This window comes from Pan troglodytes, chromosome 4, assembly GCF_028858775.2.
Source record: "Pan troglodytes isolate AG18354 chromosome 4, NHGRI_mPanTro3-v2.0_pri, whole genome shotgun sequence".
Taxonomy (NCBI): Eukaryota; Metazoa; Chordata; class Mammalia; order Primates; family Hominidae; genus Pan; species Pan troglodytes.
Window position 1 is genome coordinate 177,569,441 of NC_072402.2, and position 25,306 is coordinate 177,594,746.

A 25,306-nucleotide genomic window follows, 5' to 3' on the forward strand; every position below is an offset into this window, starting at 1 on the left:
CATACCAGTAGCAGTCACTCATCACCACCCCACTACCCCAATCCCTGGCAATCACCGTCTCTGTGGAGTTACCTGTTCTAGATATTTCCTGTAAATGGAATCATACAGTGTGTAACCTTCTGTGTCTGGCTTCTTTCCCTCAGCACAGTGCTTTTAGGTTCATCCATGTTGGAGGATGTGTCAGAACTTCATTCCTTTTAATGGCTGAATAATATTCCATCATATGAGTATGCTACTGAATGTGGAAGAACTCGACTGTGTTCCCTCAGCTGTCACACAAATCAACACAGGAGGCTTCTGTGACCAAATGTCTGGGGTTTTTCCCCGCACCAGCAAGAAGGCAATCAGGTCCAGCTGGTGCCCTTCAATTCTGTTCTGACACTATCTACCTAGAGAGAGCGTCAGAGCCCACAGGATGGGGTCAATTCCCAAGACCGCCCCGACACTATCTACCTAGAGAAAGCGTCAGAGCCCACAGGGCGGGGCTCAATTCCCAACACTGCCTCCACTTCTGATGCCACTCACAAGTCAGGGCCTCAGGAACTTCTGACGGACCGGCTTCAAGTTGGGGTTCCCATGACGCCCTCCTTGCGTTCAATTAATTTGCGAGAGTGGCTCACAGAACTCGGGGACACACTTACATTTGCTGGTTTATTATAAAGGGTATTGCAAAGGATACAGATGAAGAGATGCCTGGGCAAGGCATGGGGAAAGGAGCACGAAGGTTCTACCCCTCCCTGGGCACACCACCCTCCAGGAACCTCCATGTGTTCAGCTATCCTGGAGGTTATACGGAGGCTTCATTTCATGGGCAAGGCTGGTTAAATCACTGGCCATGGGTGACCAACTTAACCTTCAGCCCCTCTCCGCTCCCTGGAGGCTGGGGGGTGAGGCTGAAAGTCCCAGGCCTCTAGTCCTGCCTTGGTCTTTCTGGTGACCAGCCCCATCCTGGAGCTACCTGGGGGCTGCCCGCCTTCACCCACCTCTTTAGCATATGAAAGACACCACTGTGGAGATTCTGAGGATTCTAGGAGTTGTAGGCCAGGAAGCCTGGATGAAGACCAAATGTATATTTGATGAGATCACAGCCACATTTTGTGTAGCCATTCAATCACTGAAGTACATTTTGTTTTTTCCCCACTCCTTGGCTATTGTGAGCAGTGTGGCTATGTACATTTGTGTGCAAGTTTTTGTGTGACTGTATGTTGTCATTTCTTTTGGCATGGAATACCTAGGAGGGTGGAGTTGCTGGGTCACGTGGTCATGTTTAATTTTCTCTAGATCTTATCACTTTCTGAAATTATTACTTTTCTTTTATGTATTTATTTTTTTTTTGAGACAGAGTCTTGCTCTGTCGCCAGCTGGAGTGCAATGGCCCTATCTCAGCTTACTGCAAACTCCGACAGGTTCAAGTGATTCTCCTGCCTCAGCCTCCCGAGTAGCTGGGATTACAGGTGCATGCCACCACGCCCAGCTGATTTTTATATTTTTTGTAGAGATGGGATTTCACCATGTTGGCCAGGCTGGTGTTAAACTCCTGACCTCAAGTGATCCTCCTGCCTCAGCCTCCCAAAGTGCTAGGATTACAGGCATGAGCCACCGTACCCGGCCTTTTTTTTTTTTTTGAGAGGGAGTTTCACTCTTGTTGCCCAGGCTGGGGTTGCAATGGCATGATCTCAGCTCACTGCAACCTCCACCGCCTCGGTTCAAGTGATTCTCCTGCCTCAGCCTCCCAAGTAGCTGAGATTACAGGCGCGTGCCACGACACCTGGCTAATTTTTGTATTTTTAATAGAGACAGGGTTTCAACCATATTGGCCAGGCTGGTCTCGAACTCCTGACCTCAGGTGATCTGCTCACCTTGGCTTCCCAAAGTGCTGGGATTACAGGCATGAGCCACCACGTCCACCTATTACTTGTTTATTGACTTTCTCTACCGGGGCTGGGACTAGGATGAAGTGAGTGAGATGGTTGCCTCAGGTGGAAAATTGGAGAAGGGTCCCCCAAATCTCAGTCATCAGCATAAGTAATATTTTAATACAGTATTTTAAAAAGTCAAAGACCAGGTCAGTCAGAGGACTGGAGCCTGAGGCCAAAAGAAAAATCCAATCCGGCCAGGCATGGTGGTTCACGTCTGTAATCCCAGCACTTTGGGAGGATGAGGTGGGAGGATCACGAAGTCAGGAGTTCGAGACCAGCCTGGCCAATATGGTGAAACCCCGTCTCTACTAAAGATGCAAAAAATTAGCCAAACATGGCGGCGGGCGCCTGTAGTCCCAGCTACTCAGGAGGCTGAGGCAGGAGAATCGCTTGAACTCGGGAGGCGGAGGTTGCAGTGAGCAGAGATGGCGCCACTGCACTCCAGCCTGGGCGACAGGGAGAGACTCCGTCAAAAAAAAAAAAAATCCAATCCTGTCTTTATTTAAAATGTTGATATTTTGTTCATGGACTTTTTCATTAACTTTAACTTTTAAAAACATGGCATTAAAATATTGCTCACCTCGACGGCTGCGTTTTCCGGCCTCTCCGGCGTTTTGCGCGGGAGGAGCGTGAGGCGCTTTCTCGCCCACATCCCCCGCGGGCGTCGCGAGGGCTCTCAGGAGGCTCAGGTCTGGCTGACGGGAAGGATTGTTTGGGAGCAGGAACTATCATCAGCCTTGATTTTAGGTCAGGCTTTCATGCTGGGAGGCCTGCCCTAAAATCAAAACGTGACAAAAACCTCAGGAGGTGGGAGCAGCGGAGGCCAGACCTGGGGGAGGGTCCGTGAGGGGAAGGAGGGAGCCGATCCCAAGGCGTCTCGGCGGAGAAAGGGACACAGGTCGGTGGGCGATTGCTGGGGACGGGGTGGGGAGGAGCGCTGCCGCCGGAGGAGGGTGAAGGAGCAGATCTGACGCCCAGCACTCGGGACGCCCAGCGCGGCGTCAGGGGCCCCCTGTGCCCCGGATTCCTGCCAGGCTGAGTGGGCGGTGCCGGAGGGAGGGCGCCCCCTGGCGGTTCGGCGCGGGCCGGCGACGGCCTCGGCCTCTTTTTTTTTTTTTTTTTGAGACGTGGTCTCGCTGTGTCTGGAGAGCAGTGGCGAGATCTCGGCTCACTGCAACCTCCGCCTCCCGGGTTCAAGCGATTCTCCTGCCTCAGCCTCCTGAGTAGCTGGGAGTACAGGCGTGTGCCACCACGCCCGGCTAATTTTTGTGTTTTTAGTAGAAAAGGGGTTTCACCTTGTCGGCCAGGCTGGTCTCGAACTCCTGACCGCAAATGATCCCCCCCCCCACCACCTCCGCCTCCCAAAGGGCTGGGATTACAGGCGTGAGCCACCGCCCCCGGCCCCTTGGCCTCTTAAGTAAGCAACTTCCCAGGAATGCCAAGGCACGGGAGAGAATCAGGATAAACAAGGCAGTATTTAAAAAAATTAAATCAGTTAGCTATTGCCCACAGGCTGGCTGCCTGTTTTGATAAGTAAAGTTTTACTGGCAAACTGGCAAAAAATAGAGAGCAAAGGCCTCAGGTGCAGGCCACGTGCCAGGGAAAAGCATGAGACTTAACTGGGCTATTTGAACGCAGTCTGTTTCACCTGCAAGGCGATGCCTCTGATGTTGCTCCTCAGGGGGAGCCTTGGGCATGCTCACAGTCATCCTGGGGTGGCGGTGGCTTTAGCAGGGCTCTCTTTGGCTGTCCCTTTCCCTCATAATTCTGTTAACTGTCTGCCTTTGTTGGTCTCGCACCAGCTGTTAGGCGCCACCAACTGCTGGATGATGGTTCTACTGTTAAGACCAGGTCCTGGGACCAACATTTCTCCACAGTTTGATTCAATTAAATGCAGGTGCCTCTGCAGGGGCAGTGTTCCAGGTCAGTCTTCGAGGTTCATTCTGACCCCAGGAGGGCTCTTTGTGGCTGCTTTCTCCATGGTTCTATCTGGTAAATTGGCTGGCTTATGGTTTAGCTTGTTGCTCTGTTGAAGTTACTAGTTATCTGTTAATCACTTACCAACACGATCTCTACTGTTTTTGTTTTGTTTTTAGACAGTCCAGCTCTGTCGCCGAGGCTGGAGTGCAGCGGCACAATCTCGGCTCACTGCAACCTCCGTCTCTTGGGTTGAAACGATTCTCCTGCCTCAGCCTCCCAAGTAGCTGGGATTACAGGCGTGTGCCACCACACCAGGCTAATTTTTTATATTTTTGGTAAAGACGGGGTTTCACCATGCTGGCCAGGCTGGCCTCAAAATTCTGAGCTCGGGTGATCCACCTGCCTCAGCCTCTTAAAGTGCTAGGATTACAGGCGTCGGCCTCCACACCTAGCCTCTCTTGTTTTCTGAGTGCCCTTAGCCTTGAACTTACCTACACTGTGTTCAAATAAAGGCAATTCCTTTGGGGAGAGCTTAGAAGCTGTCTGTCCTGTGCCTTGCCTCTCCTCTCCTGGGCAAAATTTCTCAGTCACTGCTTCACTGTGGGTGGTAGGGACAACGGCCCGCTTTCTCAGAGTGACACCCTTGCTTGATGAGTGGACTGGGTGGGGACTGCAGCCTCTGATCTTCCTGGCTTGCCTCTCCCAGCATGGAATTTCCACCCTGAGTGAGCTGGAGCCAGCCTGACTCGGTGTGCTCAGACTGAAGCGCCTAGGGCAGAGTCTCCACTCTGCAATGGAGGGGCTGAGTGGAGGAGGGGGCCCTGACCTCTCAGCTGCACTTGCTCCAGATTTAGCTTCTAACACAGAGCTGGGCTTGCGGAGAGAGATGCTGGCAGCCTGCCCCTCCCGTGGAGATATGGTAGCCTTGCCTGGGAGCTGGGGGACAGAGAGCTTTGTGTTGTTGGCTGCACCCACCTGGCACAGAGCTTTTGTCACTCTGAGCTGAGAGTAAGGACGGAGGAAGTGGTAATAGTTCAAATGTCATAGTGCTCACTGTTCTTACTGAGCTTCAGTAGATTTTTCTTGAATCAATTTTTCTTCATTTGGTCTATTCTTTTAAGACAACTTCCGGGCCGGGCGTGGTGGCTCACACCTGTAATCCCAACATTTGGGAGACCGAGGCAGGCGGATCACGAGGTCAGGAGTTCGAGACCAGCCTGACCAACATGGTGAAACCCCGTCTCTACTAAAAATACAAAAAATATATAGCCAGGCGTGGTGGCGGGCGCCTGTAATCCCAGCTACTCTGGAGGCTGAGGCAGGAGAATTGCTTGAACCCGGGAGGCGGAGGTTGCAGTGAGCCAGATTGTGACACTGCACTCCAGCCTGGGCAACAGAGTGAGACTCTGTCTCAAAAAAAAAAAAAAAAAAGACAATTTCTGGAGACTTAAAAAAATCCTTTTTACCCCTTGCACTCGTTTTGCTGGGAAGGGGGTCCATAGGGTTCCCTCGGCTCCTCTCCTCTGCCTGCCCTTTGAGATTCCTGCTCCTGATGCTTGGCAAATACCCTTCATCCTCATGGCCCTGAGGAGCTCCCCGGCTCTCCCTCCCTGGGCCTGGGCCCCAGGGTGTTTCCTCCTCTGGTAGCTGCGTGTGTCTGAGATGCTATTATTTTGGAGGAACATCACATTTGAGAGAGACCCACCTTTTGCTGTCTGTGTACTCCCCTTCCCTGTTTTCCTGCTCATTTCTTTGGGTGCAGAGCTCTCTTGCTAGGCCATAGGCCCTCTCAGCTTTGGGAGCTCTACCCTACTCCCTACAGTGATTTACTGTACTTTTTGGTTGTAAAATGTTTTTCTGGGGGGACGGGAGACAGGGTCTCCTTCTATCACTCAGGCTGGAGGGCAGTGGCTCAATTATAGCTCGCCGCAGCCTTGAACTCCTGGGCTCAAGCTATTCCCCTCCCTCGGCCTCCCAAGTAGCTGGGACTACAGGTGTGCACCACTATGCCTGGCTAATTTTTAAATTTTTTGTAGAGACAAGGTCTCACTATGTTGCCCAGGCTGGTCTTGAACGCCTGGTCTCAAGTTATCCTCCTGCCTCCCAAAGTGCTGGAACTGCAGGCATGAGCCACCATGCCCAGCTTAAAATCCATTTAAAAAAAATCAAAGTAGTACTTAAAGGTAATTTATAGTGTTAAGAGGCTTTTAACAGAAGCTGCCATTCCCACTCCCCCTTCCTTTCATGTTTTCTGTTCTGCAGAGGCGTTTGGGCTTCTCCTGGAGCCCTGTCCTCCCACTGGCTGTCATCTGCTGGGTGCTGATAAGAGGCTGTCTCCCAGGACTTCCTGTTCTCTCCCTGCGTTGGGTCCTGTGACTGCTGACCCACATCATCTTTCTTGGTTTATTTCCTCATTTTGGTGGCATATGTCTTGCTGCAGGAACATAATCCTGATGCTAAGCGTTGGCAAGGATTTGTGGGGCCACTTAACCATGCTGGTGGGCTGGTACGTCCATTGTGAGGTGAGGGTGCCTTTCCACGTCAGTACATGAAGCATCCTTATTACAGCTGCAGAGTATTCAATGGGGAGGCACACAGGGATGTGTTTTCCTGGCTTCCTATTTATGGACATGGGTTGTTTCCGATCTTTTGCTGTGACGAATAGCCATATGCAGACTTCATTTGAAGGTGTGTAAGGGTGAAGGGAAGATTACTTGCTGGAGGTGACATTGCCATGTCACAGCATCCACATATTTGTAATTTTTTGTTGTTGTTTTGAGACGAAGTCTTGCTCTTGTTTCCCAGGCTGGCATACAGTGGCACGATCTCAGCTCACTGCAACCTCTGCCCCCAGGGTTCAAGTGATTCTCCTGCCTCAGCCTCCCGAATAGCTGGGATTACAGGCATGCGCCACCACACAAGGCTAATTTTTTGTATTTTTTAGTAGAGATGGGGTTTCACCATGTTGGCCAGGCTGGTCTCGAACTCCAGACCTCAGGTGATCCACCTGCCTCGGCCTCCCAAAGTGCTGGGATTACAGACATGAGCCACCACGTCCGGCCTGTAATTTTGATGGCAACCGCCAAATCCACCTCCATGGGAGAGCATCAGTTTACATTCCAAACAGCAATGACGAGTGCTTGTTTCCCCAGCTGTGCTTCAAAACATTACTATAAGTTTTCTGTCAATCTAAGAGGTAAAAATGGCAAATCAATGTGGTCGTCTTTCAGAGAACTTGAAAGTTTCTATCACCATGAGCATCTTTTGTTTGTTTGTTTGCTTTGGTTTGGTTTGGTTTTTTTGAGACGGAGTCTCACTCTGCCGCCCAGGCTGGAGTGCAGTGGCGTGATCTCGGTTCACTGCAAGCTCCGCCTCCCGGGTTCACGCCATTCTCCTGTCTCAGCCTCCCAAGTAGCTGGGACTACAGGCGCCCGCCGCCACGCCCGGCTAATTTTTTGTATTTTTAGTAGAGACGGGGTTTCACTGTGTTAGCCAGGATGGTCTTGATCTCCTGACCTCATGATCCGCCCATCTCGGCCTCCCAAAGTGTTGGGATTACAGGCGTGAGCCACCACGCCCGGCCATCATGAGCATCTTTTTACAAGTTCGAGCTATGTACATTTCCTCTTCTGTGAACCGTTTCTTACCCATTTTTCCATTGGATAGTTGGTCTTTCCATCTGCTTTGGAATCATCTTCAGGCAGACTTTCATCCCCAACATTTCACTGAAATTCCTTCTTCTGAGGTCACTATTGATGTCCACATTGCCCAATCCCCAGGCCAGCTCTTGGTTCTTATTGGATGTTCTCAGCAGCATGTGACACAGCTGGGTGGCTGCTGCTTCTCGAGTCTTTCTTTAACAGCTTCTGTCTCTTCCGTGGTTTCCTTCTTAACTTCCAGAAACTCTCAATGCCCTTGATGGATTTTCCTTATTTCTTCAACCTCTAAACATCTGAATTTCCAGGGCTCAGTTACCTTCTCTCTGAGTGTTGCCCCGTAGACCCTTTATCCAGGTCTTCAGTAGCCTCCTGGCAGGTTTCCTGCAAAGGGTCTCGATGTGTAAGATCAAACGATCAACTATAAAGACGTGTTCTAGATGAAGAGGTTGTCTATGTGAGTGCTAACGGCTCTTGATTTAAACCAAACTGTGCTCTAAATTGCTGTGTTTCATTTATGTTTCTTTTCTTTCTTTTTTTTTTTGAGACAGGGTCTTACTCTGCTACACAGGCTGGAATGCAGTGACGCAATCATAGCTCACTGCAGCCTCGACCTCCTGGGCTCAAGCAATCCTCCCACCTCAGCTTCCCGAGTGACTGGGAGCACAGGTATGTACCATTACCACCACGCCTGGCTAATTTTTAAATTTTCTGTAGAGATGGGGTCTATGTTGCCCAGGTTGGTCTCGAACATCTGGGCTCAAGTGATTCACCCACCTTGGCCTCCCAAAGTGCTGGGATTACAGGTGTGAGCTACCATACCTGGCCTTCGTTTATATTTTAATACAGAAGGGTAAATCATTTAAATAGTGGGGTGCAACTGTCCACAAAAGCAATAGGAGTAATTCATTGAGAAGCTTTCTGCCCCCTATGAGGCACCAGTCTTCCTTCCTTCCTTCCCTCCCTTCCTTCCTGTCTTCCTTCCTTTTTTCCTTCCTTCCCTCCTTCCTTCCCTCCCTCCCTTTCTTCCTTCCTCCCTCCCTCCCTCCCTCCCTCCCTCCCTTCCTCCCTCCCTTCCTTCCTTTTTTTTTGAGACGGCATCTTGCTCTGTCCCCAGGCTGGAGTGCAGCGGCACAATCTTGGCTCACTGCAACCTCCGCCTCCCAGGTTCCAGTGATTCTCCCACCTCCACCTTCTGAGTAGCTGTGATTACAGGCACGCGCCACCACACCCAGCTAATTTTTTGTATTTTTTAGTAGAGACAAGTTTTCACCATGTTGGCCAGGCTGGTCTTGAACTCCTGACCTCAAGTGATCCACCCGCCTTGGCCTCCCCAAGTGCTGGGATTACAGGTGTGAGCCACCGCGCCCAGTGGGTGCACTAGTCTTATTGTCCCACCAGCCCCTGGCTGTCAGCCCATCCTGCATAGGGCCAGGAGCACACACCCATCTCCCACTGAGGCTGCAAGAAAGGGTTCGGGCTCCTGCTGGTTGAGGGCCTTCGACTGGGCTCTCCAGGTGCTGGGCTGGGCTGAGGAGCAAACCCACATGCTGGTACAGGAGCAGGATGATGGAGGCCGCTCGTGACATCTCCATTATGCAAATACTATGCTGGTCTCAGGTTTTTTTGCTGAGTTTAGGTTGTAAAAGTGGAAGTGCTGGGTCAAAAGCGATCAGAGATCTTTTTAAAACTGACCATGTTACTGCCACCCCCAGAACTCTTCACTGGCTCCCCTAGAGCCTTTGGGGTAAACGTCAAGCTCCTTGGTCTGTCCTGTGGGGTTCTTTACCGTTGGCCTCTGCCGCTCTTTCCTGCCATTGCTCTCTGCCCCGACATGTGGGATTTCCGTCTCCTCCTTGCTGAACTGCTGTCAGCTTGCCCACTTGGTAAAGGTCTGTTGGTCTGTAGTGGGGGTAGCTTATGCCTTAGATCCCTTCATTCCACTTAAACTTCCCATCTCTTCGGTCCTACCTGGAGGCGCAGGGTGGGATGCTGAAGAGGACGGTGTCAGGCACCCCGCCCAGCCACAGGCAAGGGCCCCGCTGTGGTTGAGGAGCCTCTCGTCAGGCCTTTCGAGGTTTTCCTATTGGATCCATCTCCTGGCCTAGGGCCCCAGGACCCCAACCTGAGTCCTGGGGAGTGAAAATGGTGCCTTTTCACTGAAGACTCTGCAGTGGGCCATGAGCCACATGGCCTGGATGCCTGGGGATGGAGGGTGGCGTGATAGGGAGGCCTGCTTTTCTCTATGGCTGGGTATGAGGCATGGCTTCACCCAGCAGGGCCTGCAGAGGGCCGGGGCAGGTGCAGGAGGGGAGCTGGGCTGTGGCAGATTTTGTCTTGAGCATGAATGAGACAGTGCAGGGTCCTCCTGAAACACCAGGGGACACAGGGGGCTCAGGGACCTGCAAAAGAGGAGGAGGCAGGAGCAGAGGAAAGATGCATGTCACCTTGAGTGTGACTATGGGAAGCCCTGGTGGCCAGCAGAAGCCCCTCTGCCCCACACCATGGTTAGGAGCAGAGCTGTGGAGGTGACAGACCCTGCAGTCCCCGCCTCTCCATGCTGTTGTCCATGAGCAGTTGCTTAGCCTTTCTGAGCCTCTGTTCCCCATTTGCCAAGGGGGATGATGACAGCACCTAGCTGGCGGGGTTTGTTAGGCTGTAGGTGAAGTGCTGGCCTGAGGCTCGGTGTCACGGGGAAGCGTTTGAGTTTCCAGGTGTGAAGTATGAGCTTCCAGCTGAGGCACATCCCAAATGGGGCTCTTGACTGAGATCCCAGCTGCTCACCTCCTTGACCCATGGGTGGGTGAGTCAGTGGTCGGGAGCTAGAAACTGGGGAGGGCATTGCTCGGAGGGTGCTGTGGGTACATGGGGGCACTTCCAAGGGGTGAGGGGGTTGCCCCTCCTGGAGAACCACTCAGGAGCCCTGCAGGGTTGGGAGATGCAGAGGCTTGAGGTCTGATGCCTGCCTGAGGGATGTGAAGGATGAAGGGCCATGTCAGCGTTTGTTTATCTGTCCCTGAGTTGTTAGGGAAGAGACTGTGACAGTCCCTGGGGCAGCCCTACTTACACCTCTGAGGTTATCTGGGGTTCTGCTCTGGGGGCTGCATGGACTTTGCGGAGGGCTGGATGCGGCTGGGTTCCCAGGCTAAGTTGCTGGCCACGATGGAGATGCCTGCTGTGGTCTAATGCTGGTGACCCCCAAATTCCCATGTTGAAGCAGAATGCCCAGTGTGAGGGTATTAAGAGGTGAGGTCTTTTGGGGAGTGGGTAAGTCATGGGGGTGGTGCCCTTGTGAATGGGCTTAGCGCCCTCATAAGAGGGGCTGGAGGCAGCTGCATCCCCCTTCCGTGTGAGGGCACGCAGGCGGCACTACCTGTGAGGGGCCAGACACTGAATCAGCCGGTGCCTTCATCTTGGACTTCCCAGCCCTCAGAACTGTGAGCAACGCATTCCCGTTGTGTATGAATTACCAGCCTCTGGTATTGTTACAGCAGCCAGAACCAAGACACCATTTCCCAAGGAACTGCTTGGGGTGGGCAGCAGTGCCCAGTGATGCAGTGATGGGGGGCAGGGATTTCAGAGAACCCAGGGGTCCCCCATGTAAGAATGAATCAATGTGGAACCCCAGCCAGGCCCAGGGCCTCTGAGGCAAGCCCCAGTCAGGGAAGAATCTTCCGGTCTGCAGGCTCCATGCCACCCCGGCTCCCTCCCTGGAGAAGAAGCCCAGGCGGTGAAGGAGAGCCCATGGCCAGGCCCTGCCTCGTGCCTGCGGTTCGACTGAGTGGTGTTAGGGGTTCGCATCACCTGGTGCCACGCCGAGCTCACAGGCATTAGTCCTGGGCACCACCTGCGCTGCTGACACCTGCCCCACAGGCACAGGCCCTGCCCTGTGGAGCCCCTGGGGGCCGTCCCATCTGGCTGGCCATGACGCTGGAGCCAGGACTACAGGAGGACAAAGACGCCTCCACAGGGAAGGGCCATGAGCCAAGGAGCAGACCGTGTGGCTGTGAGCGAGGCCTCCCTGGGCTCCGAGGCTGCACCTGGAGAAGCCACACCGTGTCTGGGTGGGTCCTCTGAGGGAGCTCACGCCCTCTGGCCGCACCAGGGCCTGGCACACAGCAGCTGCTCAGAGGGGTGCAGAGCCAGGTTGAAGGTCCCCTGGAGGATCCTGAGACACAAATGTGCTCAGCCTGAGTCCCCAGCCCTGCCTTCTCCACGGGGCTGGCTGTGGGCTGCCTCCTTCCCTCCTGCCCCAGAGCCTCCCCTGCTGGGGTGAGCCTCGGGGCACCCAGCTTCACCTGGCCATCCCCCTGATACCCATCCTGCGCTGGGCCACTGGGGGGCTGCTGCCAGGAACGGCTTCTGGGAGATGGGCCCTGCACCTGAGGCTGCAGCTCTGACTGGATCGACAAGGTGGGGAACAGCATGTCAGGCAGTGGGAACAGCATACTGGTGTGGCCAGGAGGCAGGGACGATCCCCGCTGACCTCTGGAGGGGGCTTTTCTCATGTTGCCCAAGGGGTGCCAGGGACTGAGGGTGCCAGGTAGGGATGAGGGTGAGACGATGGCTCTAACCAGCTCCTGGAACCCCCCAAACTCCTGGGGTTTGGCCCCCAGGGCTCTGCCCAGGCCCTGCAGGAGCCCTGCCCCCACCTCTCCACACTGCTTGCCGTCCCTGGGGTCTCAGATGGAAGAGGTGGGCTGGGGTAGTGCAGGGCAGATTCTGCTTGGCCCCGATGTGCAGGCCCCGTGCCTCTGCCGGGCCCTTCTGGGGCCTTGCTGTGGTCCTGGCTCACCAGGCAGAATCCCTGAGTTGGCTGAGGCACCGGCTGCTGGTGGCCCTGTCTCTGCCCGTTCCCCAGATAGGACCCAAGTCCAGGACAGCCAAGTCTGATACTGAGTGGGACTCCACCGCTGAGGGGCCTGACATGGCCTAGAGCGGGCCAGGGTGGGTCAGTGCACCCCAGCGCTCCCTCCTCAACCCATCCGCCACCCAGCAGGCCCTGACCAGCAAAGGGGGTGCAAATTGCACTCCCTGACTTCCTGGCTAGATGACCTTGTCACGTGTCAGGTGGGGTCTCGGCTGCTCCCCGGCCCACTGCTTGCTGGCTCAGTTTGTGAGGGGCTGGAAACAGACAGGGTGGGGCTGTGGGAGGGGCCTGCTGGTGGGCCAAGGGGGTTTTGTTGGCTTCCTCATGCCCTGGTCTAGACAAGGGGCACCAGGCAAGGCTGTGGGTATCCTTCACCAAAGGTTAACTGAGCATCCCCCACGCACCAGGCTCTGTGAGCACGACACGGGGTCTCTGGATGGGAAACAGTTACCCAGTCCCATGCCTGAACTGTGGCTACAACAGTCCCCGGGCTGAGTTGAAAACCTGCCATGGGGTGGACGTGGGGTGGACATGGATAGGTGTACGGGTGTGTTTATAGTGACTAGAGTTTACAAGGGGGCTGGGTGGCAGGACTGCCGTGTACACACTGTAACTCCATGTGTCCAGTTTGTCCTGCTGACGCGTTCAACAGCTGTCACCAGAAAGCTATCTCCTGGGGCCAGCAGCATCCAGGAAGGGGGTACCTGGGGCTGCAGAGACAAGCTCGTCGGCAGGGCAGGGTGAAGGACCATGGGTGAAATGGCAGTGGCTGCCAGTGGGCTCGGGGCTGGCGCAGGCATCTCACGTCGCACCGTGATGCCTGCTGTGGCTCCAGAAGTTCCCAAGCCACGTGGTGACAGACTGTGGGTGGTGGCCAAAGTGGCACATGTCACCAAGCAAGGTCTCGAGCTTGCAGTGGTCCCACCCTCTGGGGCAGTGTTGTGTCCTTGCCGAGGATGGACAGACTGACCAGGCCCCACGGTCCTGAAGGCAGGATGTCCCCAAGGCATGTGCCGCCCGCACGTCTGGAGGCCCTGGGTCCTGCCAGGGCCAAAGTCCCATAAAAGGTCTCCTGTGCCCGTATGGCCACTGTGGGGGGGGGGGCAGCAGGCCACAGGGTCGGCATTTGCAAAATAGTGAGGCACTCCCTGGCCTCTGCCCACTGGGCCACTGAGGCAGGGCTGTGGACGGCTTCTGCGGGTTCCAGCTCTTCCTCGTCCCTCAGCTCAGCGCTTTCATGTCTTCCCCAAAATAGAAGATCTGCAGATTTAAGCATGTCGGGAGCGGTGAGAGCCTGGAGCTCCCCACCCCAGTTAGACTGCTCTCCAGCACAGCCACTTTCTCAGTGCGCTGAGGAGAGCCGGCCTCCTGCCCCAGAGGGGTGTTCTGCAAATCCCTGGGGCTCAGCCCTCGAAGTCCATTGCTATGGATCATTTCCGACCGCCACTTGGACGTGTTAACACGCTGAGCAAGAAGGAGGTGGGGTGTGTGTCCCACTGTCTGGCATACAAATATAGACTGGGAGTCCCTGTCCCTGGGACATGCATCTTGACTGCACACAGAGGCAGCCACCAGCCGTGGGGGAGTCACAGACTCAGCCTCCTCTCCTCACCCCTATGACTGTGGCTTGATCCCCACTGTGGGCTGCTGAGGCTCCCAGGAGGCTGGTGAGCCGGGTATCTCTGAAGCCCCTCGGCCCTGTCCTGGTCCCAAGCAGTCCCCGGGTCCCACCTCGGCGCGAAGACTCACCTTAGAGCTTTCCATCCCAAGCAGCCCCCAGGCCCCACCTTGGCGGGAAGACTCACCTTAGAGCTTTCCATCTTTCTTTTTCTGTTTGGTTCTCTGGGCTCTCACTTTCATAAGAAGCCAAATAAAGACCTAGACAGAAAATGAAGTGAAATTTCACAATTATGGTTGATGATAATAACCTGTTCTACACCTGCTATATCTGCGTGGGTCTCTTTCTGGGTTCTCTATTCTGTCCCATTGATCCATGTGTCCATCCCTCCCCTAATACTGTGCTGTCTTAACGACAGTAGTTCTATAATATTTGTGTGAGGGCTTTTGCTTTTGTGTGAAACTCACTTCAAATGATGTATAAATACATGAGTCTTTATTTCTCTGGAATAACTAACTGCCCAAGAATGCAATGGCTGGGCCATATCATAGTGGCATATTTGGAATAAGAAACTCTTTATCTAGCCCTATATTCTGAGGATTATCTCTTGCTTTTCCCTGCTAAAAGCTGTATAGGTTTACATTTTACATTTTAGTCTGTGATCCATGCTGAGCTAATTATTTGTATAAGGTGTGAGGCTTGGGCTGGGGTTCATGTTTTGGTCTGTGGATGTCCGGATGCTCCGGCACTGTTTGTTGGAGGGCTAGCTTTCCTCCATTGAGTTTTGTTTTGTTTTGTTTTGTTTTTGTCAAAAATCACCTGGTATATTTGCGTGGGTCTCTTTCTGGGTTCTCTATTCTGTCCCATTGATTCATGCGTCCATCCCTCCCCTGGTACTGTGCTGTCTTAACGACCATAGCGCTATCATATCAGCCTTAACATCAAGCAGACTCATTCCTCCCACGAATCCTTTTCAAGATTGTTTTAGCAATTCTAGTTCCTTTGACTTCCGATACAAATTTTAGGAGAATCTCGTCTCTATCTTACAAAGAGTCTTGCTGGGATTTGGGTAGGAATTGCATTAAACCTGTACTTAAATTCTGGGAGGAGAATTAATACCTTTGCTATGCAGTCTTTGCGTTCGAGAACATCCTGTGTCTCCATTTATCTACATCTTTCTTGATTTCTTTCATCAGCATTAACTTTTTTTTGAGACAGAGTCTCGCTCTGTCGCCCAGGCTGGAGTGCAGTGGCGTGATCTCGGCTCACTGCAAGCTCCGCCTCCCGGGTTCACGCCATTCTCCTGCCTCAGCCTCCCGAGTAGCTGGGACTACAGGCGCCTGCCACCACGCCCGGCTAATTTTTTGTATTTTTAGTAGAGACGGGGTTTCACCGTGTTAGCCAGGATGGTCTCGATCTCCTGACCTTGTGATCCGCCCACCTCGGCCTCCCAGAGTGCTGGGATTACAGGCGTGAGCCACCGCGCCCGGCACATCAGCATTAACTTTTAGCGTACACGTCCTGTGCGTGTTCTGTTCCATTTCCACCTACATATTTCATGTGAGTGACTGTAAATGGTATTATCATTTTAGTTTCAGCGTGCACATGTTTATTGCTCATACATAGAAACACGGTTGATTTTTGCATGTGTGTCTTGTATCCTGCAACCTTGCTGAACTCCCTTATTAGTTCTAGGGGTTTTTGTAGATTCTTTGGGATTTTTTTTCCTCATCATCTGCAAATAGGGACAGTGTTAATTTTTCTTTCTGATTTGTGTGTTACTTCCTGTTCTTGCCTTATCGCACTAACTAGATCTTCCATTACTATGATGACTCAGAGTGGGGAAGAGTGAACATCCTTTCCTTATTATTGGTCTTACGAGGAAAGCATTAAATCTTCTGCTGTTAAATATAATGTTTGCAGAAGCGTTTCTGTGGATGCAACTTGTCATGCTGATAAATTCCCTTCTATTACTAGTTTCTGAGAGTTTTTACCATAAATGCGTGTAGAAATTTGTCAAATGCCTTTTCTGCATTGATTAATATAATCATGTGTCTTTTCTTCTTTAGCTGTTTAGTATAGTGAATTACACTGATTGAATTTCAAATATTGAACAGCTTTGCATCCTTGGAATGAACCCACTTAGTCATGACGTATAATTATTTTTACTTATTGCTGAACTCTATTTGCTTATTTTGTTAAGGATTCTTGTGTCTATATTCATGAGGGATATTGGCCTGTATTTTCTTTTTTTGATACTGTCTTTGGTTTTAGTATCAGGGTAATACTGGTGCCAGGGTTTGAATGTTTGTGCCCTGAAAAATTCATGTTGAAACATAATCGCGAATGCAACAGTGTTAACTAACAGGTGGGGTCTGGAGGAGGTGATTAGGCCATGAGGTTCCACCCTCATGGATGGGATTAGTGCCCTTATGAAAGGGCTGGAGGGAGCCAGTCTGGCCCCTTTTTGCCCATCTGCCATATGAGGACACAGCATTTGCCCCTTCTGCCATGTGAGGACACAGCAAGAAGGCTCCACCTTGGAAGCAGAGAGCAGCCCTCACCAGACACAGAATCTGCCTTGATCTTGGATTTCTGGCCTCTGAAACTGTAGAAATATATATATATATATTTTAACTCAGTGGTAAGAAAATGTCTGTTGTTTATGAATTACCCAGTCTAAGGTATTTTGTTATGGCAGCTCAAACTGACTAAGACAACTGGCTTCATAAAATGAATCAGGAGGTTCCCTCCTCTGCCACTTTCTGGAAGAGATTGTGGAGAATTGGTGTTAATTCTTTAAGCATTTGGTAGAAGTCTCCAGTGTAACCATTTGAGCCTGTAGACTTCATTTTTGGGAGTTTTAAAATTATAAATTCAATGTATTTAATAGTTATAGGACTATTCAAATTATCTATTTTATGTCAAGTTGTGGTAATTTGTGCTTTTTAAGGAATTAGTCCATTTCATTTAAATTGTTAAATTCATGTGTGTGGAGTTGTTTGTCGTATTCCCTTATTATCTTTTCAATGTCTGTAGTCGTTAGTGATATCCTGTTTTACTCCTGGTACGGCAGTCCCCTATTATCTGTGGGGGATACATCCTAAGTCCCCTGGTGGCTGCCTGAAACTGCAGATAGTACGGAATCCTATATATACTTGCCTTGGATCCCTTTTCCATCTTAACTAAGCACTCATCAGGCACTTTTGCAGTTTGAGATGCAACAGCAAAACTAGCAAGAATTTATTTTTCTTTCTTCAGAATTTCATGGATAAGTTTGTTCTTACTGTAGATCTTAGTAATCTCAGCATACAATTTTTTCCCTTAATTTGAGAACTTTCACCTCATCATTTAATGGAAGCACTTTACAGCTTCTCTTTGCCATATCTGAACTGCCTGCATCACTGCTCAGGTACTTTGCCAGGCGCGGTGGCTCACGCCTGTCATCCCAGCACTTTGGGAGGCGGAGGCGGGCGGATCACGAGGTCAGGAGATTGAGACCATCCTGGCTAACACAGTGAAACCCCGTCTCTACTAAAAATACAAAAAATTAGCCAAGTGTGGTGGCGGGCACCTGTAGTCCCAGCTACTCTGGAGGCTGAGGCAGGAGAATGGTGTGAACCCGGGAGGCAGAGGTTGCAGTGAGCCGAGACTGCGCCACTGCCCTCCACCCTGGGTGACAGAGCAAGACTCCGTCTCAAAAAAAAAAAAAGAAGTAAAATAGGCTGGGCGCGGTGGCTCACACCTGTAATCCCAGCACTTTGGGAGGCTGAGGCTGGTGGATCACTTGAGGTCAGGAGTTCGAGACCAGCCTGACCAACATGGTGAAACCCCGTCTCTACTAAAAATACAAAAAATTAGCCAAGTGTGGTGGCAGGCGCCTGTAGTCCCAACTACTCGGGAGGCTGAGGCAGGAGAATGGTGTGAACCCGGGAGGCAGAGGTTGCAGTGAGCCGAGACTGCGCCACTGCCCTCCACCCTGGGTGACAGAGCAAGACTCCGTCTCAAAAAAAAAAAAAGAAGTAAAATAGGCTGGGCGCGGTGGCTCACACCTGTAATCCCAGCACTTTGGGAGGCTGAGGCTGGTGGATCACTTGAGGTCAGGAGTTCGAGACCAGCCTGGCCAACATGGTGAAACCCTGTCTCTACTAAAAATACAAAAATTAGCTGGGCGTGGTGGCTCACGCCTGTAATCCCAGTTACTTGGGTGGCTGAGGGAGGAGAATCGCTTGAACCTGGGAGGCAGAGGCTGCAGTGAGCCGAGATCGCGCCACTGCACTCCAGCCTGGGTGACAGAGAGAGACTCTGTCTCAAAAAAAAAAAAGAAGTAAAATGAGGGTTACCTGGACACAAGCACAGTGACACTGACAGTTGATCTGATAACTGAGGCGGCCACTAAGTGACTGACAGGCAGCATAAACACAGCACAAATGCCAGACAAAGGGATGAATCATGTCCCAGGAGGAACCCAGTGGGATGACGTGTGATTTCATCACACTACTCAGAATGGTGCACAATTCAAAACTTATGAATTATTTCTGGAATTTTCCATTTAGTATGTTCAGGCCATGGTTGACCGAGGGTAACTACAGATAAGGGGGACTGCTGTATTAGTAATTTGTGACTTTTCCTTTTCTTTGTCAAGAGGTTCTTTGCTAGATGGCGGCAATTTTATTGTTCTTTTCAAAGAACCGGCCCTTTGATTAACTTTATTGTTTTTCTGCTTATGGGTTCATTGATTTCTGCTCTTATTTCCATCCTGCTGCTGGCTTTGAGTTTATTTTGCTCCTCTTTTTCTAGATTCTTGATGTAGGAACTTAGATTATTGATTTGACACTTCCCCTTTTTTCTAATGTATGCATTTGGTGCTGTAAGATTTCCTCTCAGTCCTGCTTTAGCTGTCCTACAAATCTGATTGTATTTTCAGTCAGTTCAATTATTTTTTTTAATGTTCCATGAGCCTTTTTGACCCATGGATTATTTACAAGTGTGTCATTTAATTTCTAAATGTTTCAAGAGTTTTCTGTTGTCTGATGCTGCTGATTTAATCCCACTGTGGTTGAAGAACACAGTGTGTCATGATTTCAATTACTTCAAATTTGTTTCAGCTTGTTTTATGGCTCAGGAGATGGTATATTTTGGTCTATATTCTGGGGGCAATTTTAAAAAATGTGTGTTCTACTGCACTTGTATGGAGTGTTCTGTAAATGTTGATTAGATTCCTGTTGTTTGATGATATTGTTGAGTTCTTTGTCTTTTCTGATTTTCTGTCTAGTTGTTCTATCAATTGTTCAGAGAAGGGTGTTGACATCTTCAATTGTAATTGTAGATTAGTTATTTCTCCTTTCAGTTTGATCAGCTTTTGCTTAATGAATTTTGTAGCTCTGATGTTTGGTGGCTACATAGTTAGGATTGCTGTATCTTGTAATAGTTATTACTATATAATGTCCTTCTTTGTTTCTGGTAATTTTCTTTCTTCTAAGGTGTGCTTTATCTGAAATTAATATTGCTACTCTTGCTTTCCGCTAATTAATATTAGCATGTTATATCTTTTCTTCTTTTTTTACTTATCAAAATGTCTCTATCATTATAGTGAAGTGAGTTTCTTGTAGATAGCATATAGTTGGATCATTTAAAAAAATCGACTTTGTCAATTTCTTTTACTTGGTGTATTTAGACCATTTACATTTAATGTAATTATTAGTATGTTAGGACTTAAGTCTGCCTTTTTGTCTATTTTTTTTGTTTTCTTTTTGTTCTGTGTTTTGTTCTCTGTTTTATTTTTCTTGTCTTCCTGTGGTTTACCTGAACAGCTTTTAGAATTCTATTTTGATTTATCTATAGTTAATTCCTGAAGAATGTTTTCACTGTATATAGGATTCTGGCTTGACAGTTCTTTTTTTTTGGCAATTGAAAAATGTGCCACTGTCTTCTGGCCTCTTGGTTTCTGATGAGAAATTTGACATGATTCAGAGTGTTTTCCCCCTATGGGTAAAGTGTCATTTCTCTCTCAGCATTTTTAATATTTAAAAAAAATATTTATTTTTTAATTATTTTTTTTCTTTGAGACAGAGTCTTGCTCTGTCACCCAGGCTGGAGTGCAGTGGCACAATCTTGGCTCACTGCAATCTTTGCCTTCCAGGTTAAAGCAATTCTTGTGCCTCAGCCACCCAAGTAGCTGGGATTATAGGCATGTGCCACCACAGCTGGCTAAATTTTGTATTTGTAGTAGAGACGAGGTTTCGCCATGTTGGTCAGGCTGGTCTCGAATTCCTGGCCTCAACCAATCCACCTGCCTCGGCCTCCCAAAGAGCTGAGATTACAGGTATGAGCCACTGCACTTGGCTTCAAGATTTCTTTCTTTTCCTTCAGTTTTCAGAAGTTTGACTACAATGGGTCTTGGTAGGGGTTTCTTTAGTTTTTCCTTTTGGGGATCATTCAGCTTCTTGAATCTGTAGGTTTATGTTTTTTCCAACTCTGGGAACTTTCTAGCCATTATTTCTTTGAGTACTTTTTCAGTCCTGCCCTCTTTTTCCTCTCCTCCACAGACTGTGATGATATGAGTGTGGGATCTTTGGTTATAATCCCACAGGTCCCTGAAAATATGTTTCAGTCTATTTTCTTTCTTTCTTTTTTTTTTTGAGACAGAGTCTCACTCCATGGCCTAGGCTGGAGTGCAGTGGTGCGATCTTGGCTCACTTGAACCTCCACCTCCTGGGTTCAAGTGATTGTCTTCCCTCAGCCTCCCAAGTAGTTGGGACTACAGGTGCCCGACACCACGCTTGGCTAATTTTTTGTATTTTTAGTAGAGATGGGGTTTCACCGTGTTAGCCAGGATGGTCTCGACCTCCTGACCTCATGATCTGCCTGCCTCAGCCTCCCAAAGTGCTGGGATTACAAGCACGAGCCACCGTGCCCAGCCGTTTCAGTCTATTTTCTCCCTGTTGTTCAGATTGTATAATTTCTATTGTTCCATCTTCCAGTTCATAGATTTTTTTCCTCTGCCTTCTTTATTCTGCTGTTAAGCCCATTCACTCAGTTTTCCATCTCAGTTATTGTATTTTTCAGTTCTAAAACTCCCATTGGCTCTTCCTTATTATATCTTCTGTTTCTTTGCTGAGACTTTCTATATTTTCATTTGCTTCAAGGAGATTCAAGTCTGACTAATTGCCAGGTGGGCCCTGCCAGGGAAGCCTGGAGCTGAGGTCAGGGCCAGGTTTTTGTCAGGGGCTGTAAGTGACCCAGCTGGGGCTCAGTACATCCTAGGTCTCTTACCTTACTTCCCTCCACTTTTTTGGGGTTGTGGGAGGGACAGAAGGAAGAGACAGTAAAAATGGAAGATGCCCCTCTCTAACGGGGCTCCAGGAGGGCCACAGTTTTGTCTGTGTTAACTGCTAGATTGTTGCCTGGCACACAGCAGTCTCTGAAGACATGGTTGACTAAAGGAGTAAATAAAATGCCCCCCTTTTCTCCCTCTCTGCCCTGAGACTCCTCTATGCCTCTCCTCATGTGTCTTTAACTCATCTTAATGCCCAAGTTCCATGAAGAGGTCACTGGCTAATGACAACAATCATCATAATAATTAGGGTAGTAGGGCCAGGTGTGGTGGCTCACGCCTGTAATCCCAGCACTTTGGGAGGCTGAGGCGGGTGGATCATGAGCTCAGGAGATTGAGACCATCCTGGCTAACATGGTGAAACCCCGTCTCTACTAAAAATACAAAAAAAATTAGCTGGGCGTGGTGGCAGGCGCCTGTAGTCCCAGCTACTCGGGAGGCTGAGGCAGGAGAATGTTGTGAACCCGGGAGGCAGAGCTTGCAGTGAGCCGAGATTGCACCACTGCACTCCAGCCTGGGCAACAGAGCGAGACTCCGTCTCAAAAAATAATAATAATTAGGTTGAATAATGGTCCCAGAGGTATCCAGGTTCTAATCCCAGGACCTTTGAATGTTACCTTCTATGGCAAAAAGGAACCTTACAGACATGATTAAATGAAGGATCTGGAGATGTGGAGAATATCTTGGATTATATGTGGGGGCCCTAAATGCAATCACAGGTGTCCTTATAAGAGGACGGCAAAGGGAGATTTGACTAAGGTGGAGAGAAGATGATGTGATGATGGAAGGAGAGATTGGAGTGATGCACTTTGAAGATGAAGGAAGGGGCCACAGCCAAGGAATACAGGTGGCCATTAGAAGTTGAAAAGGCCAGGAAATAGATTCTCCTCTCAGGGCCTCCAGAAGAAACCAGCCCTGCTGACAGCTTGATTTTAGCCCAGAGAAACTCATTTCGGCCCTCTGGTCTCCAGAAGTGTATAAGGAAACTCATTTCAGCCCTCTGCTCTCCAGAAGTGTGTAAGGATAAATCTGTGTTGTTTTGAGCCACCAAGCTTGTGGTGATTTGTGACAGCACCAACAGGAAACTCACGCACTAGTGTGGATTGAGGGTAATTGTGTGGACTTCGCCTGGGCAGCTCCAGGCATTCTCCCCGGGGCCCTGGGGAGCAGGTTCTCACATCACCCCGCTTTCCAGATACTGCAGGAGAGCCTTAGAGACGATGAGGCCTGCTCATCCCACAGCTCGCTGGGGTGGGAGCGGCTCAGACAGGTTTATTCATCAGCTGCTCGGCTTCTTTAGTGGCACTGCGGGGAGGTGGCTACAGATAGGGGTGAAAGCCCCTCCAAAAAGTTCCCAGCTTCAAAATATAAACAATAAAATGGCAAAGTTGAAAGTATTCAAAAGCAAAATCATTAAAAGATCCTTCTCCCTTTTTTTTTTTTTTTTTTTTTTTGGAGAAAGTAAAAGTGCCCACTGAGCCTAAGTGTGGGTCCCTCTGTGACATGCTTGCTGTGATGAGAAGCCAGGTCTTCTGCGTCCTGAGCAGGCCCTCTCAGGGTGATGTGGGGCCGCGGGGCCATTCCACCCCAGCTCAAGCCCACAGGGCCACTTGCTTCTCTACCACTTCTGCTTCCTGAAAGCAGGGCCCCGGGACCTGCCCCCTTAGCACGCTTGCAAGCAAACCTACATCTGACAAATGATCATATGGAAATGCTTATTTAGTGGAGAGGACAGAAATGAATGGCACTGCAGCAGAGGCCTCACCTCGCGCCTGTGTCTGTTACACCTGCACACACGTACACGCCTACACAGTCAGTGCTGTGCTTGGCACTCCCCACGTAAGCTCTGGGAGGGTGATTTTTTTTTTTTCTTTTTTTGAGACGAAGTCTTGCTCTGTCACCCAGGATGGAGTGCAGTGGTGCGATCTCGGCTCACTGCAACCTCTGCCTCCCGGGTTCAAGTGATTCTGCTGCCTCAGCCTCCTGAGTAGCTGGGATTACAGGTAGGCACCACAACGCCCGGCTAATTTTTGTACTTTTAGTAGACACGGGGTTTCAACATGTTGGTTAGGCTGGTCTCAAACTCTTGATCTTCTGATCTGCCTGCCTCTGCCTCCCAAAGTGCCGGGATTATAGGCATGAGTCACTGTGCCTGGCCGAGGGTGATTCTTATCATCACCCCCACTTTACTGAGGAAAGTGAGTCAGACAGGTAGATGGTTCTGATTTAGAATTCTAAAGGTGTCCAAACTGTGTCCGGGGAGGAGCCTGGCCCCGGGGGTCCTTGAGGCCCCAGCTTGGACCTCCTCAGGCCCATCCTGTGCTCCTGGAGTGGCAATGGGCCAGCCAGGGGGATGGAGCCCTCCTTGTTCCCTCCCGGAGCCAGCCCAGGTGGGCAGGGTGCATCCCTAACCTACTCAGAGCAGGGGTCCTGAATGGTGACTGAGAGGCTACCCCAGGGTCCCGTGGCCCAGTAGGCAGGAGGGCTGCAGGGCTACCTTACCATCCTCACTGAAGATGGGGGCGGTGTACAGGTAGTGGGTGATGCTAGCGTCTTGCTCGAAGGGACACTCCACTTGTTTCCAGGTGATGAACTCCCCCACCTGCTTGGCCAGCTCCAGGAATTTCTGCCAGGGTCACAGAGAGACAGAATGGAGGCACTCCAGTGCCTGGAGGTCCCCATGAGGGGGAGGGGCTGGTCCTGGCAGAGACCCTCTCAACACCCAGTGGCTTTAGGGCTCTGAGGAGGAGCAGGGGGCGATAAATGAGGGCGAGAGCAGTCCTGGCCTGCAGCCTGTGTGGAGCAAGAGTGGGCCTGGTTTTATGTCATTGTATTTACTTTGTTGTTATCCTCTATGTATGGCAAGTGATACATGTTTGTTGATTTATGTAATTATGCAAATATATTTAAATAGGTATATTTAAGTAAGACTTAAGTAATTCATTTAAGTGTGATTTTATTTAAGTAAAATGTAAACACATGTATTTAATTTTTAAAAAAGGTGCCAACTTTAAATAAAGAGCAGTGCACAGTTGTGAATGGCAGGGACCCCCGCTCCACAACACCCTCTGATCTGCCCTGGAAGCCAGGTCCAGTCCCTTCTGCTTGCTCCCCAAAGCTGGGACCACACAAGCACCTTGCAGTCTTACCTGTCCCTGGCCTCAGCTCTGAGGATCAATTCAGGAAGGGCTAAGGCAGGGGTTCCCATGCCTGGCTCTGGGCTGGTGTCACCTGTGGAGGAGGATCCCAGTTCCCTGGGCCCCTGCAGTGTCTTGCCTAAGTCCCATCTTGTCCACATCACCTCCAGCCTGGGCTAACCTAACAAACAGGTGAGGCAGCCTGGGACCCTCTAACAAGGCCTGTGTGGGTAGCATGTGACGGTCTGCTGGGGTGTCTGTGAGGAGGGCAGCTCCAGGCCCAAGCGTCTGGCCATGTGCTGTGGTTCCCAGCTGCAGGGGACACTCACAGCCCATGGAGGCCATGCTGCACCTCTACCCCCAGCCCCTCTCTGGGCTATAGATGAAGACCCATCTTACACAGGGAGAGACTGAGGCTCACACAGAGCAGTGACTGGTGACTGGCCCAGGACTTACGGCTCCTTGGAGTTGGAAGCTGGGTGGGGCCTCGCACCCACTGTGTCACCCACTGCTAAGGCCAAAGCTAGGGTGGGGCTGGCTCTCAGTGGGAGAAGAGCCCCCTCCTTCCTACAGACTAGGAGTCCAGCTGCTGCATGGCATGCTCTGTCTGACTCAGTGTCTGCCTAGCTCACAGCTACGCCGAGACACGTGTGCTGGGTGGGCCCTTTTGGAGGTCAGGATATGGAGCGGGTCAGCCTGGCCTTTCTTCTCAGGAGCTCAGGGACTCGGGTGCAGTGACTGAGGATGGACGGAGGGACCGAGGATGGACGAAGGGACCGAGGATGGACGGACGGACCAGGGATGGACGGAGGGACCGTGGATGGACGGAGGGATCCTGGATGGACGGAGG

General features: G+C 50.7%; 1 protein-coding gene across 2 annotated transcripts in view; it reads right to left on the reverse strand.

Moving 5' to 3' along the window:
- Positions 1-12,901: 12,901 nt before the first annotated feature.
- RASGEF1C (RasGEF domain family member 1C) overlaps positions 12,902-25,306 on the reverse strand; it is a 117,820-nt gene continuing 105,415 nt past the window's right edge. The window contains exons 12-14 of one of the 2 annotated variants that reach the window (XM_024356880.3): positions 23,822-23,945; positions 14,171-14,243; positions 12,902-13,625 (exon numbers count right to left, since the gene is read on the reverse strand). In XM_024356880.3, the coding sequence (XP_024212648.1) occupies positions 13,601-13,625; positions 14,171-14,243; positions 23,822-23,945 (222 nt within the window). In that variant the 3' untranslated portion in view covers positions 12,902-13,600. Of the gene's footprint in view, positions 13,626-14,170; positions 14,244-23,821; positions 23,946-23,981; positions 24,113-25,306 lie in introns of those variants that run through there. The other variant, XM_024356881.3, reaches the window with a different exon arrangement.